General features: G+C 40.6%; 1 protein-coding gene across 4 annotated transcripts in view; it reads right to left on the bottom strand.

Moving 5' to 3' along the window:
• The window catches only part of PITRM1 (pitrilysin metallopeptidase 1), a 30,800-nt gene extending 15,074 nt beyond the window's left edge, over nt 1-15,726 (bottom strand). For 3 of the 4 annotated variants that reach the window (XR_014227570.1, XM_082305805.1, XM_082305806.1), the window contains exons 1-13: nt 15,643-15,726; nt 15,135-15,237; nt 14,195-14,301; nt 13,090-13,241; nt 12,538-12,652; nt 12,325-12,421; nt 11,755-11,915; nt 10,344-10,470; nt 9,535-9,623; nt 8,841-8,969; nt 6,370-6,483; nt 5,833-5,929; nt 548-682 (exon numbers count right to left, since the gene is read on the bottom strand). Coding sequence is in view for 3 of the 4 variants with exons in the window: in XM_082305805.1 (XP_082161931.1) it covers nt 548-682; nt 5,833-5,929; nt 6,370-6,483; nt 8,841-8,969; nt 9,535-9,623; nt 10,344-10,470; nt 11,755-11,915; nt 12,325-12,421; nt 12,538-12,652; nt 13,090-13,241; nt 14,195-14,301; nt 15,135-15,237; nt 15,643-15,689 (1,473 nt within the window). In the remaining variant the exon portion in view is untranslated. Of the gene's footprint in view, nt 1-547; nt 683-5,832; nt 5,930-6,369; nt 6,484-8,840; nt 8,970-9,534; nt 9,624-10,343; nt 10,471-11,754; nt 11,916-12,324; nt 12,422-12,537; nt 12,653-13,089; nt 13,242-14,194; nt 14,302-15,134; nt 15,238-15,642 lie in introns of those variants that run through there. The other variant, XM_082305807.1, reaches the window with a different exon arrangement.
• Between the last annotated feature and the right edge of the window lie 6,547 nt (nt 15,727-22,273).

Raw genomic sequence — 22,273 nt, 5'->3', positions numbered from 1 at the left:
ATGCCTTTACTGTTTATAATTCTTCAAGATCTCCACTAGAACATATGAGGAGGAAAACAAAAAAAAGAGTAGAAAGCAATTAGCACTGACAGCAAAATTTGGACTGCAGTTCAGTGAACATGAGGAGCACCAGAACAATCTTACTTGTAACTAAAGTCTTTTCAAGGAAGAAGAGATACATCTTGCTATGCCAATACTAAGGAACACATAACTAGGTCTATAATTCTCTGTTCACGTTTGAGCTTCTCATTAGGAAACACCCATGTGCCCTTCTATAGCGTCACACATCACAGTTCAGTAAAACATTAGCATTTTATCAACGTTCTAATATGTGTTTCCAAATGTCCAACCAGACAATTTTTCCCATTTCGAAAAGTTTTCACTTCAACAATTTAAAATTAACATGCTTCATTGAAAAGTGCTGTTGTTCACCTACACCTAAAAATAGGCAGTACGGTTATAAAAAATTAGCCTTCAGTTTAATTTTAAATACAAAACGGTCATTTAAAAATTAATACTGCAGATATTCTTCCATAAGCTTTCCTACCTTAAAATATCTTTTGACTTTTTCCTGAAGAAATGTGGGATTTTCTTTAAGGCACTGCCTGAACCGAGAGACTTTATCTGCAATCTTCAGAAGCTCCACTGGATCCCCATCTTGATTCCAGCAGGAGGCTATATACTGAATAGGAAAGAATAATTAGGTAAGCAGGACAACCCATCTGCATTTCCATAACTGACAGCATCTGTGTTCCATAACCACCTTATCATTTTTACTTGAATAGCAGACATATAATGAGTAGTTCTAATATATTTGGAGCAGGGAAAAAAAAAAAGCTGAAATCTTTGTTCAGATTAAAGGACTATTCCATCATCATCTGTCCCCTGGTCCCTCCATTCTCTCCTCTAATTTTATCATACCAAACCATCTTTTTTTTTTTTTTTTTTTTGCATGGGTGTGTATATCTGTATTCGGAAAAATCTATTGTAATATTCTTTCCTCCCTCCCATTTAAAATAAATTCATTTTTCAGCCCAAGAAAGAAGGAAAAAAGGAACAGGTGGTAGAGACAAAGCAGTACATAAATATTACAGTCTACCCCTTTATTGTATCAGTCAGATGAAATGATTTATAATAACATAACTCAAAATTGTAACACAGATGGGGCTTCAGAGAAAGAAAATACTAAATAACCAGAAATATCCGTAGAATATTTCTTTTGGATGGATTTTTATTCTAGTTTTATTCTCTAGTTTGAGACTATTAAGTTTGCTTGAGTTGCTATTTAAAGTTCTTCAAACACACCACAAGGCAAGATATCAAAACCTTCTCCCTTTCTACTCTGTGTGAGTGGGGAAAAAAACAAAACAAAGCAAAATAAAAAAATCCCAAGACATTTGAAAGAAAAATCCCTTAAAAGCATACAGAAAACAAATGCATCGGAACTGTCAAAACTACCTTCTCTTTTCTTACCTCTTTAATTACAAGCAAGTACCACAAGCCTTCCAGACTTTTTCAGTAATATCTATTATTATCTATTATTATCTATTCTGTGGAAATTCCTTAATGTGTTTTAAAGAACAGTTTTCTTTTAGAATACGGTCAAGTTAATTCTCTTGAAATAAAAGTGGTCACTCCTTATATGAGGCTTCCACTGGGTCATTACAATTCAGTGCTGGTTTTCAGTAAGCAACCTAAAAGTTTAACCATATATCTAAGACCGTTGTCCAAACACTTCTTGAACACTGACAGGCTTGGGGCCACGACCACTTCCTTCATGTTAAGGTTTAACCCCAGCTGGCAACTCAGCCCCGCACAGCCGCTCGCTCACTCCCCTCACAGCGGGATGCAGGGGGAGAACCAGAAGGGTAAAAGTGAGAAAACTCATGGGTTGAGATAAAGACAGTTTAATACATAAAGCAAAAGCTGCGCACATAAGCAAAGCAAAAGAAGGAATTCATTCACTGCTTCCCATCGGCAGGCAGGTATTCAGTCATCTCCAGGAAAGCAGGGCTCCATCACACATAACGGTTACTTGGGAAGACAAAACGCCATTACTCCGAACGTCCCCCACCCTTCCTTCTTCCCCCAGCTTTATATGCTGAGCATGACATCATATGGCATGGGATAATCATATGGTCATTTGGAGTCAGCTGTCCCAGCTCTGTCCCCTCCCAACTTCTTGTGCACTCCCGGCCTACTCGCTGGTGGGGGGTGTGAGAAGCAGAAAAGGCCTTGACTCTGTGTAAGCACTGCTCAGCAAGACCTAAACCATCGCTCTGTTATTAACACTGTTTTCAGCACAAATCCAAAACACAGCCCCATACTAGCTACTCTGAAGAAAACTAACTATCCCAGCCAAAACCAGTACACTTGGGGAGCTTGTTCCAGTGTCTGACCACCCTATCCGTAAAGAACTTTTTCCTAATATCCAGTCTGTACTTTCCTGATGCAGCTTGAAGACATTTTCTCGTGTTCTATTACCGGACACCAGAGAGAAGAGACCAGCACCTCCTGCTCAGCTCCCTATCAACAAGGGAGTTGTAGACAGCAATGAAGTCACCCCTCAGTCTCCTCTTCTCTAAGCTGAGCAAACCTCATGACCTCTAGCCCTTTCAGCATCTTTGTTGCCGTCCTTTGGACACGTTCTAGTATTTTTGTGTCTGTCTTATATTGTGGAGCCCAAAACTGCACACAGTACTCAAGGTGAGGCCACACCAATGCTGAGTGTAGTGGGGCAATCACTCCTTTCGACCAGTTAGCTATACTGTCCTTAACACATCCCAGGATATGGTTGGCCCTTTTTGGCTTTATGTGACTCATTGAGCTTTACCATCAATGAAAACCCCCAGACCCCTTCCTGCAGGGCTGCACTCCAGCCTCGTCCCCCAGTCTATAGGTACATCTAGGATTATACCGTCCCAGGTGCAGAATCCACATTTGTCCTTGTTAAATTTCATAGTTTGTGATTGCCCAGTGCTCTAACCTATCAAGATCTCTCTGTAAGGCCTCTTTACTCTCAAGGGAATCAACAGTTCCTCCTAATTTAGTATCATTGGCAAACTTACTTAGCATGCACTCAACTCCTGTGTCCAGGTCATTGATAAAAGCATTGAAGAGAACTGGCCCTAAAATTGAGCCCTGCAGAACAACACTAGTGACTGGCCACCAGCCTGATGTTACCTCGCTTACCAAAACTCTTTGAGCCCCACCCTTCAGCCAATGGTTCACCTATCATACTGTGTTTTAAATAAATACATCACACAGAGGAAGTCTTTCTAATTGTAAAGCTAGCACTGCACTGGAATACAGCATGGAAGCTAGAGAATCCTTACCACATGACATTTAAAATTACACAGGCTGTCATCTGTTAACAGGCAACATGGCTTCACAAAAGGCAAATCATGGCTGACCAATCTGGTGTCCCTCTACAATGGACTGGCTGCATTGGTGGATAAGGGAAGAGAAACTGATATCATCTATGTTGACTTCAGTAAGACCTTTGATACAGTCCCACACAACATCCTTGTTGCTAAATCGGAAAGATTTGGCTTTGATGGATGGACTATTCGATGGACAATGAATTGGCTGGATGGCTACATCCAAAGAGTTGCAGTCAACGGCTCAACGTCCAAAGAGAGATCAGTAACAAGTGGTGTCTGTTCCTCAAGGGTCCGTATTGGGACCGATACTGTTCAACACCTTTATCAATGATATAGACAGTAGGATTGAGTGCACCCTAAGCAAGTTTGCAGATGACACTAAGCTGAGTGGTACAGTTGATATGCTAGAGGGAAGGGATGCCTTCCACAGGGCCCATGACAGGCTTGAGGAGTGAGCCTATGCAAACCTCATGAAGTCCATCAAAGCCAAGTGGAAGGTACTGCACCTGGGCTAGGGCAATAAACAGTAATCAGTACAAGTTGGGTGATGAATGGCTTGAAAGCAGCCCTGCAGAGAAGGGCTTGGGGGTACTGGCAGATGAAAAGCTGGACATGAGCCGGCAATGTACGCTTGCAGCCCAGCAGGACAATAGTATCCTGGGCTGAATAAAGAAAAGCGTGGCCAGCAAGTCAAGGGAGGTGATTCTGCCTCTCTACTCCGCTCTGGTGAGACCCCACCTGGAGTACTGCCTCCAGCTCTGGAGTCCTCAGCACAGTAAAGACATGGACCTGTTAGAGTGGGTCCAGAAGAGGCCCACAAAAATTATCAGAAGGATGGAACACCTCTCCTATGAAGAAAGGCTGAGAGTTGGGGTTGTTCAGCCTGGAGAAGAGAAGGCATTGGGGAGACCTTATTATGGCCTTTCAATATACGAAGGGTGCTTATAAGACAGACAGAGAGACACTTTTTACCAGGGCCTGTAGTGACAGGACAAGGCACAATGGTTTTAAACTGAGAGAGGGCAGATTTAGATTGGACATAAGGAAGAAATTCTTTACAATGAGGGTGGTGAGACACTGGAACAGGTTACCCAGAGAAGTTGTGGATGCCCCATCACTGGAAGCGTTCAAGGTCAGGCTGGATAAGGCTTTGAGCAACCTGATCTAGTGAACGATAGTTCTGTCCACGGCAGGGGGTTGGAACTAGATGATCTGTAAAGGTCCCTTCCAACCCAAATCATTCTATGATTCTATGATTACTTCAGTTATAACTAGGTCCCTTTCAGGCCCTTTTCAAGGTCAACTTCTAAAACATGACCTCAGGGAAACAAACTGAAATATAACCCTCTTCTATGGGAGTATTAACACCAAATGCTAAGTGACTGTGTGGTCTTTAAAAGCAAGAATTGTTTAAGAGCTTTCTGTTCTTGAATTGAGTCCTAACAGTTGAATCAACTTGAAGACTTAAAAATGTTCAGAGATAAAGTATACACGTCAGATATTTATCACACAGAATTACTCACACAATCTGAGGACACGTATTGACTATCAAAATCAGGCACATTTTGACAGATCCTACTATGAGACATGCCAGGCAATTAAATATCCACAATTTGTCTGTTTCACTGTATGGCAATCTGATTTGAAACAGCTCTTAGTTGTGCTCTCCATGTTACAAGTCTCATATTAATCCAGAATTCTGTTTCTTTACCTAACTTTGTATGCCAAAGGAATGAACTCCTGTTCATGCTGAAGAAGATACATCACTTGAGAGACACAAAGCAAAAGAGCTGCTACGCAACTGAAGTTGCTGCAGAGCAGAAAAAAAAACAGAGGACACTGGAGACTGGGTGGCAGCAGGAGGCCCTTATTTCCACACTGACTGCAAATACTGCAGGTAACTCGTTCCCAAATTTACGACAACTTGCAGATTTCTCAAAGACACCACATTCGGCTGTGGAACATGTTTTCCATAACAGCTTAGGTATCAAAATTTTAAGCCAAGGATTGAATTAGTGTACATTTTCACTTGTGAATCTTCAAATTAAATTATGGCAGTACAAGCCTAAATTCGATAGAAAAATATAATTCTTCTATTTGATTTTTAAAAATACACAAGCTTCTGGCCAAAACATACAGTTACAAGAGCCAGTATGGCACGTGTCTCTTACAGAAATAATCAGTGCTACTGCAATCAAAGCTACTATTCAGGCAAAGACATCAGGCTCCCTGCCTGATTAAGTCATACAGTGTGGAGTCCAGCGATAGTTTGAAGGCTACTGAAAAGAAGGATGAAAAATGTACATGAGAGGACAAAGGAAAAGCCCTTAAGTGAAAAGTTTTACATATCAAGAGCCTACAAAATGACCCCATATTTTGTACAGACGTAGACAGTAGATTTCTTATCCATTCCTATAAAAACACCACACGGGCACACATACAGACTTACAGATGTCAGGGCAAGTCCAAAACTCGTAGACTGATGCTTCAGCTGGATTTCAATTTTGTGAAGTAGAGCTTCAATCCTATCTTCCTCAAAGCCTTTCCTTTGGGAAGGGGTGATGAGAGAAGGAAATCATATCCATTAACATTAATCACTTTAAGTGAAGTTATGAAAATGAATTATAACATTGATAAAGGAAGCATTACGTCTTCCACACTGAATTAAAATTGGTATGAAATAATCTTATCATGCTGTGTCATTTAGTGAAACTGCACTAATATCATTAAACTCCTGAAGGTTATGCTGATGAATATGCTACAATAGAGGAAGTTAGCAGATACAAGTTTTAAGAATATCGAAAAACATTACTGCTTCTTTGGTGCATTTATTTTAATATAACTAAATTTTTAAGGCATGTTATATATATGTCTATTATTACATGCCTATATATTATTATTATGTTATTAATATCTAATTGTAAAAGACAATGCATGTCTTGTATGAAAGAACTAACAGTATTCTCAAAAATTTAGCATTACTCACGCAATAACTTCATCAACTGTTCTAGCGATTATCTGTTTCACAGTATCAATGTCTCTTTCAGCAATACCCTGTAGACCCACACTGAAATAAGCTTCTCTTGTTGAGCCATTAAACCTAGAATAAAACATATTCAACTCAGTGACAAGTACTAGAACTTAAACACTAAAACTGCCAGCAAAGGCAGAAGGGGAAAAACACCCATAATTTCCACATACACACACACACAGGATTTTAAAAGCTAGATAGAAAGAAAAATAATTACCAAAGAGGCAAGAAATGGAACTTAAAAGCATTTTTTTGTTCAATTTCAGTAGTAGTAGCGCACTGTTAAGAAAACATACAGTATATGAAATTAGAGAAAGAAAAACAGTTACAGAAGAAAAGCTGGTCTTTTCATCTTCCCACTCATCTGTAAGTACTTTCAGGTAAAGAAGTCTCTTTTTCTAAGGTGAAAATTTTAGCTGCCTGTAATGCCAAACACATACATTCTACTTAAGCAGGTGAGTGGAAAGGTACTTTTAAATTTGTACTTTTAAAGTAGTATTTGTAAAGTAAGCAGTGAAGGTGAAGTGTTCCATGCTTGTTGCAATTATTTTCAATAGTACTTAAAAAAACCTGTAAAGATAATTTTGTTCAAGCTGTCAGACAGGGTTAACCACAAGAAGTCATCTTTAGAGAGACAAATTGACACTTGCAGAAATATGGAACACCAAGCAGTCTGAACCAAAGCCAACGAACAAAAAGCAATAGGTGTTCATCAACTCTAAACATTCACTATTTCATGTCTAAAAAACACAGAAGGAATTCAGTGACAGACTCAGATGTTGAATTCTGGAATACTGATCTCTGGACTCAACTATTCTAGCCCAATTCATCAGCACAGTCACTAAGGCAAATTAAACCAACTCACTGCATGGTTCAACACCATATTAATACAGTCAACCTGGAAAAGGTTCAGCAGACAAAACATACAACTGAACCACTACTTCAGTGTCTAAAGATGAATTTCTTCTGCCATGCCCTGTGATATTAAGATGTCTGCATGGCACTGGCACGCATGACACAGGACTCGCAGGAAACCCATGACTTCACATAGAGACAGTGCAAGCCAGGCAGAGTACCCTAAGGCATTAAAATCATAGATGAGTATATTAAGGTTTCCCACTCAAATATCTGAGACAGCCAGTGGAGACAAAGGCCTGATTTTTGTCATCCTCAAGTCCAAAAATCAGTCAGATGAATCATGCCCTGAAAGTGCTTCTTTCTTTCTGCTGACAATAAAGGCAAACTATGATAAGCAGCTGAGCCTGTAGTTTGGTGAAGACAATCCACCTGCCCTTGGTCTGCAGCGCAGAGCCAGCTCAGAAGACTGGCTGCAAGAGCTACAGTCTGAATAAGTAAGTGTTAGCAGAAATACCCTTTTGTACGGAGGTGATGGCAAGTTAATGGCAGCTAACTGCACAAAAGCACATTTGTGCCAAACCTACCTACTACTAAATCACAGAATTAAAGCAAAAAAGCAAAGATAACACAGTACAGAGAAGAGCTAGCAAACTCTTCTGAGTAATACTAAATGGCCAAGATGAAACCCCAAAGTAAATTAGGGCACTGAAGGTATACCATGTTTATCTACCCATTTTTCTTGTTCATAAGCTTTAAACAGTACAACTTCATTTAAACTAACATAACTTTTATCGAATTATTTTGACGAGCCAAAAATTACACTTGAGAATGCTTTATAGTTCATCAGTAGAAACTCTTAAGATGTTTTAATATTAAACCAAGATTATTCTGGTGTAAATTGCCTGCATGAGAGATGACTTCTCCCAACTTAAGAGTGGTTTGTAACTGTCATGGTTTAACCCCAGTCAGCAACTAAGCACCACACAGCTGCTCGCTCAGCCTCCCCGCCACTCCCAGTGGGATGGCGGAGAAAATTGGGAAAAAAAAAAAAAAAAAAAAAAAAAAAAAAGTAAAACCTGTGGGTTGAGATAAAGATAGTTTAATAGGAGAGCAGAGCAAGAGAAAATAATAATGATAATGATAAAAGAATATACAAAACAAGCGATGCACAATGCAATTGCTTACCACTCGCTGACCAATACCCAGCCCATCCCTCAGCAGTGACCGCTGTCCCCTGGCCAATTCCCCCCAGTTTATATACTGAGCATGACGTCATATGGTATGGCATAGCCCTTTGGCCAGTTTGGGTCAGCTGTTCCAGCTGTGCCCCCTCCCAGCTTCTTGTGCACCTGGCAGGGCATGGGAAGCTGACAAGTCCTTGAATATTATAAACACTACTTAGCAACAACTAAAACATCAATGTGTTATCAACATTATTCTCATACTAAATTCAAACCACAGCACTCTACCAGCTACTAGGAAGAAAATTAACTCTATCCCAGCTGAAACCTGGACAGTAACTTTTCTAATATTGCTTATAGTGATGAAATGTAAATTGCAACACTTACCCAACATCAGGAGAAAAATCTGTACCAACACCAGATTCAATTAAGGCTTTGTAAAAAGGAGAATTCGGTCCATCAACCAACAGTGAAGACAACAGGTTTAGCGTGAACGTTTCAAAAGTATCTGTAATACTGAAGAAAAATTAATAGTTCTTAAAAAACAGCAAGCTATGAATATGAGACACCCAGCATCACCCAGTTACTTTCAGAAGAATTACTTCTATAAAACAATGTAGAGGGAGGAAGGGAGAAATAATTGTCAGTTATGAACGCTGCACCAAACCTTAGGAAACTAAGAGAGTTCTGCATCTTTCACTTATGACTAGCAGTAAAGCAAGTTAAGTTAGGCTGCAAGGGTAGATAAAGTTAGTAGTAGGGTCATACAGAAAAGCTTGCACATGGCAGGAAATTGAAAGACAGGAAGCCAGCGTTCCCAAAAAGTCTAATCCACTGAACAGTTCTGTAAGATAATGGCTGATTTTCTTTATGTCTATCTGCTAAAGAAAAAGACAGGAAAAATTCTGCTTAGTAATTAAACTTTCATTTACTAATGGAGCATTTGTCTAGCTTTCCCATGGCATTATTTAACTTACAGATGACATTTATGAAGAGGGATTGGGGGACATGAAATATGCCTGCATCTTGCTTAAAGTTGGAAATGAGCCTTTGATTCAGAATTTCATTTTGATACACTTACTCTGTCAACAAGTAGCTGACGCTGACAGTTGTCTGCTTAGAAGGATCAGCAGCAAATGAGTCCAAGCCACATGTTACACTGTGTTCTCTCTGTAAAGTATAATAAATACCTTTGATGCAGATGAAACTCAGAGCAGAAGTTACAAATAAAAAAATTACTGCTTGCATCTTCATAGCATCTTCCTTCCAAAGATTTCAAATTTTACAGATACTCATGAGCAAGTTCAATATTCATAACTAAATATACAAACACAAGATATCATGAAAAATGTGAGTCATATCTCAGTTTTCACAAGTGGAGAAACAGAAGAGCTGATCAAGAAAATCTGGCCATAATTAACTCTCTAAGCTGGGTTTCAAAGAAATGCTTAAGGTTCTGGACAAGCCAGGGAAGGAAGGTGTGCGGAGAATGGAAAAAGTTATTTCTGACACCAATGTTTGGAATTTTAGTTACCATTAGAGGGCATATTGCCTGACACTCAAGTATCAGCTTTTGCATAAGTAGCTCTAAATGCTTTCCATTAATAAAAGCTTCAATGCTCCAAATGCTGAGGGACTTGAAAACTGAAAATAAGAAAAACAAACAACTGCACGCAATCATTACGTTACTGAAAGTCAAAAGTAAATGTAGTTTTTCCCTCGCTTTAACCAAAATTAAAAATACTTCAGCTCATTTACACACAAACACACTTCTAAACAAAGTAACTCCAGCAGGCTGGGCTAAAGTGTTAACCTGTTATATTCGGTTTCTGCAATTCCAAGATTCGATGTGCACTGTTTCTCTTTGTTTCAATTTATTTTTTTACTTACAGGCTTTTCCCAGAATTTCTGTTTTGGGATGTCAGTATTTGATTCAATTCTTTCAAATTTTATCAATGCTTCCTCATGTATTTGTTTCAAATGTTGCTCCAGTGGAAAATTACCGTAAGTGAAAAATCTGCATTTCAAATGAAAGCATTTGGGATTAAACATCAGATTTTACATGAAATTTACAGTAACAGCTTTTACTATATTCTGAATTTCATGTGATTTCCAGTGACTCAGTTAAATCTAGAAGGGACCATGCTTTGTAAGGCCCCTAGGTTAAAGGCCCACCAGTTTGCCATATACATAAAACCCCTGGATCTGCTGGTAGAATTCCACAACATTTATCAGCTTCTCTTTTATGCTCTGGAGCCCATAAAAAAATAGAATTTGTTTAGTTGCAGCAATATACAATGTTCCGAGAAAAAAATATTACTAATTGAAGCCAGAAGCCCAGTGCTCTAAAGTTTCAGAAGACAAAATTCTTATGGTCCTCACACATAATGTATAAAATACGATGATCTCAACTGATCTATACAACATGGCTGTGTTCTGCGGGTCAGTCTACCAAAGCACACTCCCATACCTACCAGAAACACTGCTGACTTCCACTGGATTAAATATGAGGACGAGGTATGTCTCAGGTAAATGTTATTCCTGATTAAAATCTAAACACAGGTACAATAGAATACTTGGCATGACGAGAAAAACAAAGGATGATAAATTCACTATCATCACAGGAGCTGATGTTCCATAAGTGAATTAATCGGACTAACAGACTGACCGCAAAATCACTTTAGAAGAAACAATGACACTATAGATCTCCCTCCATATCACCTTCAAATTTTCAAACAAGATGACTTTTAGCAGTACCAACAGAATTAGTATCTGACTCAAATGGATATCCATTATTTAGAACCTGATACAGTAACGTGTGATTCAGGAGCAAATAAACAGCTGTTCATGTGTGACTTCTTTTTATAACTTTTAATCTGTGTTGACTTCAAGGAGGATAGGAACCCCTAGACTCATCGGCATTACTTGTATCGCAACTCCCTAACATTACTGTCAAATACTTATTAGTATGTTGCATTTCCCCCCAACCCGTATGAGTTCAAGTTAAATCATCTGTAAACAAAAATCCCCAGAACAAATCCTCAAAAGCAAGCAGGCAGATGCACTCTAGAAAATCAGCCATCTCTCTTTCAGTAGCCCCTGCTTCCAATTCACCCTTCACTTTCCTCCAAAGAGCAAATTCCTTGCTTCAATGCTGTCCTGGCTGCTGGTGGGCATAGGTTATCTAAAGTTGCTGGACATATGTATGGAAACACTGTATCACTGGTTTTCCCTCACAAAAATACGAACAGAGTGCTAACTGACTATATGACCTAGTAAGTTAGTCACAAATTTCAGATACCTGGAATTGCTTGGATGATAATGTGTGGCATGGAACTGTTTAAGCTGCTCCCATGTAAGATCAGGAATACATAATGGATCTCCACCAGATACTACACCATAAGTGTGATCAGGAAGGATTTTATTCTGCAGGTGCTGTGCAAATATCCTCTCATTATCTGTCTTAAGAGGAAAACACCACATTTCAGTGAAGTCATCAAAACACATTTTAAAAATAAAAGGTGCTCAATAATAAGACTTCAGAGCTCTAACTTACACAAGAGCTTCTCCTCACATAAACATTTTGTTCTGTAGTCCCATGTACTCGGATAAAACTAGCTACGTTATCATGTCAATTTAAAAGAAAATTCTACAATAAAATCCATTAGCAAGGTGTTCTTTTACATATAAACAAACTTTCAACAGGCTAACTCTAAGAATAACCATGTAACAGATTGTTGACTTTATGGGGGACTCAAATTTCACAAAGGAGGAATGGAGATCTCTGGTGCTATAATGCCATTGATAACCTGCAGCTTAAGCCACTTCACCACATATAAGATCTTAAACCAAATATTCACAAAAAACTTACAAATGCCCCTTTCATTTCATTAAAAACAACTCCTTTGAAGACTAGAGGTGTCTGAGGATCAGTTGGGTTCTCATGTTCTAACCTCCAACCTTCTTGCCTGAAAAAATTAATAACAGGAAATGTTGGGAGTTTGAAGGTTTTGGTTTGGAGTTTTTTTGTTTTGATTTTTTTTAATTTAAGGTTTGCATACATCTCAAGCTGTCCACATCTTACCAGAAATCTAGTTGCCGCAAACATGGAAAGAAAGCTGCATCCAAGTACACTGACAGGAGATTTTGAAAATCCTTGGGGTTTTGTGTTGAAAATGGATACAGTGTGTAATCACTAGCTGCATATAAATAAACATAAAAAGATCAGAATTTTAGAAAGTCTGAGATGCATTTTGACCTCATTTATTTTTAATCTCTCCTCCATATAAATAACTGGAAGAGACGAACACTACTAAATGATACATATTTTTCCTGAGGAATACACAGAAGTTTAACACTGCAATTGTTTTACCATGAAAACTTTGCTTCTGCCATAAATATAAATAATTAAATGCATTGTTGTATACTATAAAGATCCAGTTCTATTGGGACTTTGTAACTGCCAAATGAACAAGATCTATTTTGTTGCCTTGCCTTGTTAGTTTTTTAGTCTCTCACTCACAACACTCACACTTAATAATAATGGCTCTCCAAAGCGAACTTAAGGGGACGACAGACAGCTCTACTGCAATAAAACCTCATGCATTTTAAGTGGTATTATTTACTTTGGGCTCACCTGTGAATGCATTCATGAAAGTGGACAGCGACCTGTTTAACATTTTAAAGAACGGATCTCTGCAAGGATACTTTTGAGAACCACATAACACAGTGTGCTCAAGTATATGTGGGACCCCAGTGCTGTCCATGGGAGTGGTTCGGAATTGTATACTGCAAGACAGAGAGCACAGAGAGGAACACAGTTATTTGTGATGAGAAGTCCATCAGCCGCTTATCTGCAGTTGAGATTTATGGAAACATTATCACTGTCTAGTAGCTAATGCGGCATACAGCAGGATGCAGAGTTATTGAGTTCTTAAGACTCTTGAGTGCTCAGCGATGACTAGAAGGCGTACAATCTCTGCACTTCTATTTCTGGAGGTGGTACAGAAGTTTTCAGCACAGAACTAAACATATTTCTTTTTTAGCCAAAAGACTCAGAAAAAAACTTCTTGGAAGGTTATGGTAAAAAGAACTGCTTTACATCTTGCAACTATAAGGCAATTTATCAGAAAGTGAAGTTTTCGGGTCACCAATACAGAAGAGATGATAATAAATTTGAAGTAGTTTAGTGGAGAGCCACAAAGATGGTCAGGGGTTGGAGCACATGCCCCGTGAAAAGAAGCTGAGGAAATTGGCCTCATTTAGCCTGGAGAAGGAAAGGCATCAAGGGGACTCAACAGCTGCCTTCCAATACCTACAAGGAGGTTATGATGAAGACAGATTCTTTGTCTCTTGTTCTTCCATTGCACAAATTATGCAACGTTCATAAATTGAAGCAAGGGAGGTTCCAACTTGATATCAAAGAAAAAAATCCCCACCATTCAGACACTCAAACATTGGGCACAGGTTGCCCAGAGAGGCTGTAGAATCTCTGTCTTTGGAAATTTTGACCTGGATAAATGTCTGAGGAACTTCATCTGAATTAAGTGCTGACCCTGTTTTGAGCAGCAGGTTGAACAATAGGCCTCATGACATCTGTTCCAAACACTAAGAAAGTCCCACAAAGGAGGTACTACTGTCTTTGTTATCAGAGAAAAATACAGCTATGAAGCTGGATTACAATTTATAAACCACAAGTTGATGCTGAGATGGAACGTGCTATACATATATTAATGTTTTACCTGAATAGATTATTGGAGTCCTCTCGAGCCACATGTAAATATCTGGCTCCCGTACTGTCATGACTAAGCTTCACTGCAGTCAGGAACAGCTCAGGAACAGCCGTCACCTGCATCAGAAGAAAACATCTGTATTACAGTGTGACTGCAACTAGGTCAAATAAGTCATGGATGATACAGCAATGATCAGTTTGTTGATCCTGTACATAATACCAGAATATACAGTATTAAATAAATTCTTTGTTCCTGTGGTTTGTGGGGGTAAAAAAAAAGTATGCAAATGGAAAATAAAGTTAAAAAAACAGTTAAAATACACTACAATCAAAGAACTATGCTCTTCTGGTATAGCTATTAAGACCAGAACAATTCAATCAGAAATACAAAGAAAAGGCACATATTCAAATGGCAGTGGATAGGGCAACAGAAGAAAAATCAAGGAACCCTGTTCTACCACTAGCTCTGTGGTAGAACTTTCTGCAAATTACCTTTACTCTCTGCTTCTACTTTTCCCTTTAGAAAAGTAAAAAGAAATTCCACATTCTATTTCCACTGCAGGTTCTTAACAAAGGTACTAAAAGCAGCTTAGGAGGTAAAATATTACTTGAATGTCTTCCATAAAACAGTGAAGTTCAGATATCTGTCAGGACTTTTAGAAGACCACACTGAATGCTCAACATCTGTAGAAGACACACAAACTCCCGAGTGTGTTATTTATTCTAAAAGAGTTAACTCCCTGTAGGAACATGTATTAATGTTACCTAAAGGATTTGGTTGCAGAAGGATAACTACAAGTAACTACTGTATCATTTTTTTAACTGACCACCCAAAGCACCCATGCAAATATTTAGCGTGTAGACTCCCGGCCTACCTTAGGCGCTTCCCAACCAAAGGAAGATTTATCTATACAAACACAGGGAAAACATCAGTGAAGGGCAATGCTCACCTGCTTTACAGTGAACCCATGGATTTGCTCGCCTTCCCTGTACCGCAGCGCTCTTTCATTAGCGGAAACGCTCTTCCACCTCCATGACTTCTGGTTCACGGACCTGAAACAACACCTCCCTTTCAACAAACACGTTCCCACCAGCGGTGCCACAACAGCGACCGAGACACCGGCCCTCAGCCCCGCGCTGAGGGACGGAGCCGGGGAGGGGGGCAGACGAGGAGCACGCAACCGCCGGGCCCCGGCTGCCGCCGGCCTCCCGCAGCGAGGAGCTGCCCTTCGGGAGCGGGCCTCCCGCCTCGGGCCTTCCGCCGGGCACACGGCACGTCGTGCCCCGTCCCTCGGCTGAGCGCGGAGCCCGCCCAGGCCCGCGGCGGGGCCCGGGGCAGCGGAGGGCGGGCCGCCACCCACGGCGGAGCGCCGGCAGAGGGGCCGGGGCCGGGCAAGGCGCGGAAAGGACTGGCGGGGTCCCCCGCCCGCTCCCCCCCAGCTCCCTCCCGGTCCTCACCGGCCGCGGCTCAGCAGCCCCCCGGCCGCCCGATACCGGCTCCACATGGCTCAGCGCCTCGGCAGCGGGACGGGCCGCACAGCCGGGCCGGCGCAGGCGCCCCGGCCCCCGACCGCATTGGCGGCGGCGGGAGGCTCCGCCCGCGCTTGCCGGCGGCCCGCCCCGCGCTGCGGCGGCCGAACGGGGAGCGGGGCCGCGGCGGAGGCCGCTTGCCCAGCCGGGGGGGCGGTGAGGCGGCGGCGCGTGCTCGGCCCCGGCGGGGAGCGGCCTTGGGGGCGGCGGGCCCCTCAGCGGAACGGTGGGGCTTGGGGGGGAGGCGGGGAATACAACCCCAAAACCTTCGACTTCTTGGGGAGGATTGACCTTGGGGCGGGGGGGGGGGGAGTCTCTTGGAAATGTCTTTGCTTCTTCAGGAAGCTCCCAGGAAAATCAAAAGCTGTGTCGGTTGTAAAGCGAGTGACCTTGGAGTGAGCCTGTTGCTTGCTTTTTCAAATTAAAAAAATCAACACCCGAGATAAATGTTTCAAGGACTGCATCTTTCCCTGCCCATGTCTTGCCAATACATTAATATTTTTTTTAATGCAAAGACTTTGGGAGGAAAATGAGCCAAGTAAACAGGAGCAAGCGGGGAACAAAACGAGGCTTTAATCCTGCAATTGTGTCTGTGTGTGCAGAGCCTTTATCTGCTGCCCAAGGCCTTTCACACAGGGGCGGCACGGTCCAGATAAGCTAGCAGAGACCTAGATGTGCTTCTCCCAGTCAATGTCATAACGGGGACCTCAGTGAATGTCGTCGTACCCACCAGGAAAGTGCTGGTACGTTGCACTTCCACGCCTAGGCTTTTATTCCTTCCATTCTGCAAACTAATCCCGTTTTTAGATAGTAACTTGATAATTGATTTCACATCGCGCATTCATGAGGTCTTCCAGAAGGCCAGTGTCTGTGAAGTATGGCCACCAAATTACCAATCCCTCGTTCCTGAACGTAAGAGCCCGATGATCTATTTAGACATAAGAGGCCTGATGGCAAAAGCGGAGGCTACCTGGGATTTTAAACAAAACCAGAGTGAACAACAGGTGCTCAGCATGTCCCACGCCGCTTGTCTTCAGTTCTTTGGCTATAATGTTTACTGAAAAAAATGGAATTTAAAGTATCCTGGGAATGTTTGTCTCTCCCATCTCTGACCTCTCCCTCCTCTTCGCTGTCCGGCATGCAGTTGTCTGCCTCCCGCTGCTGCCTGTGATCAGTCACGTTGGGAATTTTATGATCCTTGCGTGATGCAGCCCTCTCGCTGCCCTTCTGCCCTCCCCGCCCCTGCAGCCAGGCGCGCTGCCCTAAAGCACACCGTCGATCTCCCCGCTATCTGCATGGCTCCTGATCGCTCCGGCGCCTTTCATTTCCTCAGTTTTTCTCCTTTGTGTTTTCCATGTAGTTTTCCCATTTCATTAATTTTTAAATTAAATGAAAAAGCCAATAACTTGCTGTAGTTGAAGTAGGGATGATGTGCATTAACCTATATAACCTGTCATCTGTCTTAATTACATATCTTTCTCACTCTTTTTTAAGGCTACTGAGAAGATACAGTAACTTTCACGTAAAGCTTAGATGATGGGTACTAATGAATGCAATTTGTTTGCTCCCTATTTTTATTATACCTGATTTCCTCCCTGCCTTCTATCATTTCACCTCCTGTGTGTTTTGTCCTTTTTTCTGTGTTTCTTTCAGATTAGATCCAAGTCACACCACTTTGATAGCAGCTGCTTCCAGTATATGTTTCTTTTCAGTATATGTTTCAGTATATGTTTCCAGAAACTACATGTTCCTAACACTGTGAAGAACCAGTCCTGATGGGAACTTCTACATTTTTTCAAGCTAAAAACAAACAATGACATAAACATACAATGAACGATGTTCTCAAAAGAATAAACATATGAAGAAAGTACTTCTGAGACTCACAGTTTACACTGCATGGTTCAATTTTCAAATGTTTCTAAATATTTTCTAAATATTTTCATAAGTATATGAAATAACTTTATTATTAGTCACAACAAGGTTAACTTGCAGCAATTTTTATTTTAAAAGACTATGCTGCATTTTCTGTTGACTGTTCAGTTCCTTAGTTTTACTAACAGTTCCCTAATTTGACCATAAGCTACTGTCTCTTTTTACAGATTTCTTGTCATCAATATTTAGTTTGCTTCATGGTTTATAACATTTATCTTAATGGAACATCAGGCTGGCATTCTGCTGCAGACATTCATTTATTTTTAGTTGATGTTTATATTGGAAGGATGATTTACTGGCTGTCTGTTTTCATATTACTGACATAGCGTTTGACAGGCAACCTTTCACAAACTTAATCAATCTGAGTGGGCAGAGTTTCAAAATACATCAAACATCATTCCTAAACTTAAATTTAATCACAAAGTGGAAGTATTTCATACTACCCCTTAGACAACTTTAAAATACTTTTTCTTTCTCCTGCTATTGTCTTTGATGTGTTTTGTACATCAGAGCTTTTCTTCTGGGAAATGGAACAGAAACCGATCTGTTATACTATTTTTTCTTTGTTTTCTTGCTGTGTAAGATTACTGCTGCACTGGTAATGTAAGAGTAGTACATTATATTCTTTGTGAATGTACAGGCACACAAATGTGTATATCTATATATATATAATTTCATAAACATGACTTTTTCATCTTAAGAAAAGGATAATTCAGGAAAACCTCACTGCCATGTGAAAGCATAACATGTATAAAATGATCTTGGTCGATTTGTCCTGATAAATCACATAAAACTGTTTGGATTCTCATGACCAGATCTTGCTTTCAGTTATTTAGTGGCAAATTCTATGTAACTGCAATTACTTCAAAGAGCTTTTCCACTGATGAAAATGAGATGACAATTTAATCCTCAGTGTTTGACCAGAGAAATACCTTCACTTAGTGTTATTTTCCTTCAGAAGTTTTTATTTTCAATCACTTACAAGTTTATCTAAAATAAATATTTGGGCTAAAGAGTCTCATGCCTGCACAAGCTGTTTCTTTCAAAAAATTCAGCTAAAACTGTTCAGGAATGAAAATGCTATTTTGTGTTTAACTAAGAAGTTTCATTCTTTATCCTCTGCAGCAGAGGTTGGTCCCTCCCACTTGTCAAATGCTTCTTTTCTTATCTTCATAGACAATAAGGCCCAAATTTTGCCAAGTTAAAATCTCTGAAAAATACTTAGTAGATGCTTGTTACAGCTGGAAAACTATATTTTCTATGGTGTCCCCTACCAAGCATGCTTGGATGGCAACATTTTTCCCTGCACAGAGCATAGACTGGGCCTGCACCTTTCTTCTAGGGCTAAAGATAATAAAAATTATTTCCTCTGTGACTGCTTCACCCTCCCAGGGGAGAGACCAGTGATTTTCTGCACAGCCCTGTACTACATGTTGTCAGAAGCAACGTAAAACTCCTTCTGAAAGTCAGCAAAAGTTAAAGGAAAAATGGCTACGCTCAAGGTCTACTGAAAGACACAAATTTAAAGGGGATACAGTTAGTATGTCAGAAATTGTGCTTTGTCAGTGGACAAAATAACGAGGATACTGTCTGCCTGGCAGCCCTTTTCTGAAGGCCATGAATAAAGTCTCTGTGAAGGGCATTCATGACAACGGTGTGGCAGCCGGTGAGTTGAGAAGAATGAACTTTCACGTCCCAGATGCCGGCCCTCCTCTTCCCCAGCTCCCTGCGTGCACCACCCATCATCTTCCTGAGAAAGGGTCTGGCGAGAACAGGTCTTCGAGAGGATGTGAGCATGACCCCAGCTTCAGCTGTATCTTGAACATCACTGAACCCTACTAGTAGCCTTTGCTTCTGTATCAATTTTGTTTCCAAAATTATTTATTTGCATTCCTATTTCTAAGTGTATTCTCTTCAATAACAAAACATTAGCAAGCCAAGGGTTTTGCCCCAAAGGTGTCAGCCAACATTCAGCAAGGCACTGAAATCGGTATTTTACAGAGCCACGTGGAGAGAAAAGTTTGCTAGGCCTCAGCACACCTCCTGATTTACTCTGTCTGTGTTTTCTTCCAGACAAGATTACAAGTAAGAGGCAGAGACAGAAGCTGATGGTTGTGCTGCCGCTGTTTTCCGGCTTCCTTCCTACCCTCGCAAACATCTGTTTAGCCTGAAACTAAGACTTGGGAGTATCTCAGAGATTGTCTGCCCATTAGCAGGACTCCTGTCAGTGGCAGGTGGAAGATTATCAAATGCATACATGGTAGTGTGAAAGAGAAGGAAATGTTCCCCACAAAGATTTTGCAGTAGAAAACAACATGAAAGCTGAGCACAATTTCCAGTGTGGTGATTTTTGGACAATTTATCTCAAAGAGATCCCATAAGGTGGAAATAGGCTCTCCGCTGGGTTATGTCACCCCATGCAAAACTGGGGCTGGCACGTGCAGACCCTGTTTTGTATTGTACTGTTGGAGAACAGGATACCTTCCATCGCTGCAGTGCTAGGAGCAGATTTGTTCCCAACCAGTGATTTGAGAGAAGGAAAAAAGGAAAATTGTGTGTCTCGCTAAAAGCCTAGGGTAATGTAGTATATCAGAAGTGCTTCTGTGTTTTAGGATTATCTTAAGCAGACCAGAATACCTGGTTACAGTCAAGATGAAAACCTTGCTTAATAGTTTACATTTCAAAAAATTTTACTACCCTCCTTCACATCTTTTCCTGCATCTTTATTAAAAGATTTAAATATTTGAATTGCTTCCCCTGCTAACAAATAGTATGACAGAGGAATTCAGGGAAAGGGAGGAGAGAGGAAGGTAAAGGGGAGATAGGGGTTGGGTAAACGTTGACAAAAAGTATGTGGTTCTGGAATATTATGCATACACATAAGTGAGGAAAGCTAAAGTCACATCAATATTATTTGTAGGAAACAGGATATTAACAAAGGATTATCATTACCTGAAAAGCGTTGCTATAGAATATCACAAATGTAGGAGTGGAAAGTTGCTCAACACCTCAGTTTCGCAGGGATTAAGCAGAACTTCATGCACAACTTGTTGTGTGCTGTCTCCAAATTGCAATTTAATGCTATATTCAAACTCTGTACGAGTCACTTGTTAACAATGACAGCTGAAGGAGTATGAGTCTCGGGGGTAACAAAAACAGTGAATTAGCAAAGTGGCAGCATTTTATTCCATAGAGTATGGCTTAAAAATTTATAACTTACTTATTTTCTAAGGCGATTCTGTTTGGAAGGACCTTCCTTTGCTGGTTGCTTATAGTACCCAGAAATATTCAGCTGCGTGGCTTACATATTCTTATCAGTCTTTTCATTCATGCTTTTACAAACACTTGGTAATATCTCCACTTTAACCATTACTAATGTTTCTTGCTGTAGGAAGATAGCCGTAACACAGGTAATCATGAGTTACATCAGAGTCCATTTTTGCCAATGGAGGAAGAACAAAAGCCTGACTGCTGAGAAATTCCACTGTTGTTGTCTCAGACCCATTCATAAACTATAGTACACAACACCAAGAAGAGGATAAACAAGTTCTTAATACTGCAGAGTGATCCACATTTTATGAATTTTCTTTTAGCCTTAGTTGGGTTATATTTAATTTCTTAACTTCTTTGTTGCACCAGAGTGAGACAAGCCAGAATAGAGATTAATGCTGTGCAGATGTGGTCTCTCACATAGCTCTAAGGTACCTCAGTCTTGCTCCTGTCACTCTGTTGACAGAGAGCCTTTATTACATCCTTACCAGTGCAGATACACATAAGATACAGGCCAAAGCATACTCTTTGTGTGTGGGAAGAACAATGTCTGCGTAAAGGAGTTGTGGAGTTTATGTAGAGTTAAAGGTTTAATTTAAGTGAGCTTACTGCCCATATCTGCAAAACCATATGCTAGATCCTGTGGAGCTGCAGTAATGGAAAAAAACATGGAACGTATGCCTCAGTTCAGTACAAGTGAAATGTATTTTGAGAAGAGGTGGGATCTAGTCCATGTCTGATGCTGTCTGGAATAGTTAGAAAATCACTCTGCATCTGTTTACATTTCAGCTGCCACATGCTGGAAAGAATTGTTTCTTGTTGTCTCCTACCTTTCATTTTTGGGGGAGGAGGGAAGGAAGAGAAAAAATATTTAGCCCTCAGATTACTTGCATTTTTTTACATACTTAAGTGTCAGGGTAGCGGGGCATCCCCATGATAAAAAGCATCTTCTAACTGCAAAGCCAGAGAAATTTCATAGAAATTAAGGTCCACACTTGGCCCTTGGTCTCCTCCGGTCCCTAAGTGGCACTAAGACATAGCTGTGGGGAGGGGAATTCCAGTTTAAATTACCTGAAGTAGTGAGAGATCTGTAATACAGCTTACTGGGGGAGTGATTTTATGATATGAAACAGTGCAGCATCCCCTTTGTGTGGGAAAAGGCCCTTGAAGAAATCTGAGGGTGCAAAGCCCCAGGATTAAGTCAGAGGGTTGTGTAAGGTGATGGCAGCCTAACCCAATAAAGTCTTGTTCCAATTGCCTTTCAGAAGAGGTCTTTGAGCAAACTGTCTCTATAATCTTATTGAGATTTTGTTTCAGGACTAGGTTATTCACTTCAAAAGAGAGCCTGAGAGTAAAT

Source organism: Platalea leucorodia (assembly GCF_965183815.1).
Source record: "Platalea leucorodia genome assembly, chromosome: 1".
Lineage (NCBI taxonomy): Eukaryota > Metazoa > Chordata > Aves > Pelecaniformes > Threskiornithidae > Platalea > Platalea leucorodia.
The sequence above is the reverse complement of the archived record's forward strand: the minus strand, read 5'-3'. Positions and strand labels throughout refer to the sequence as shown.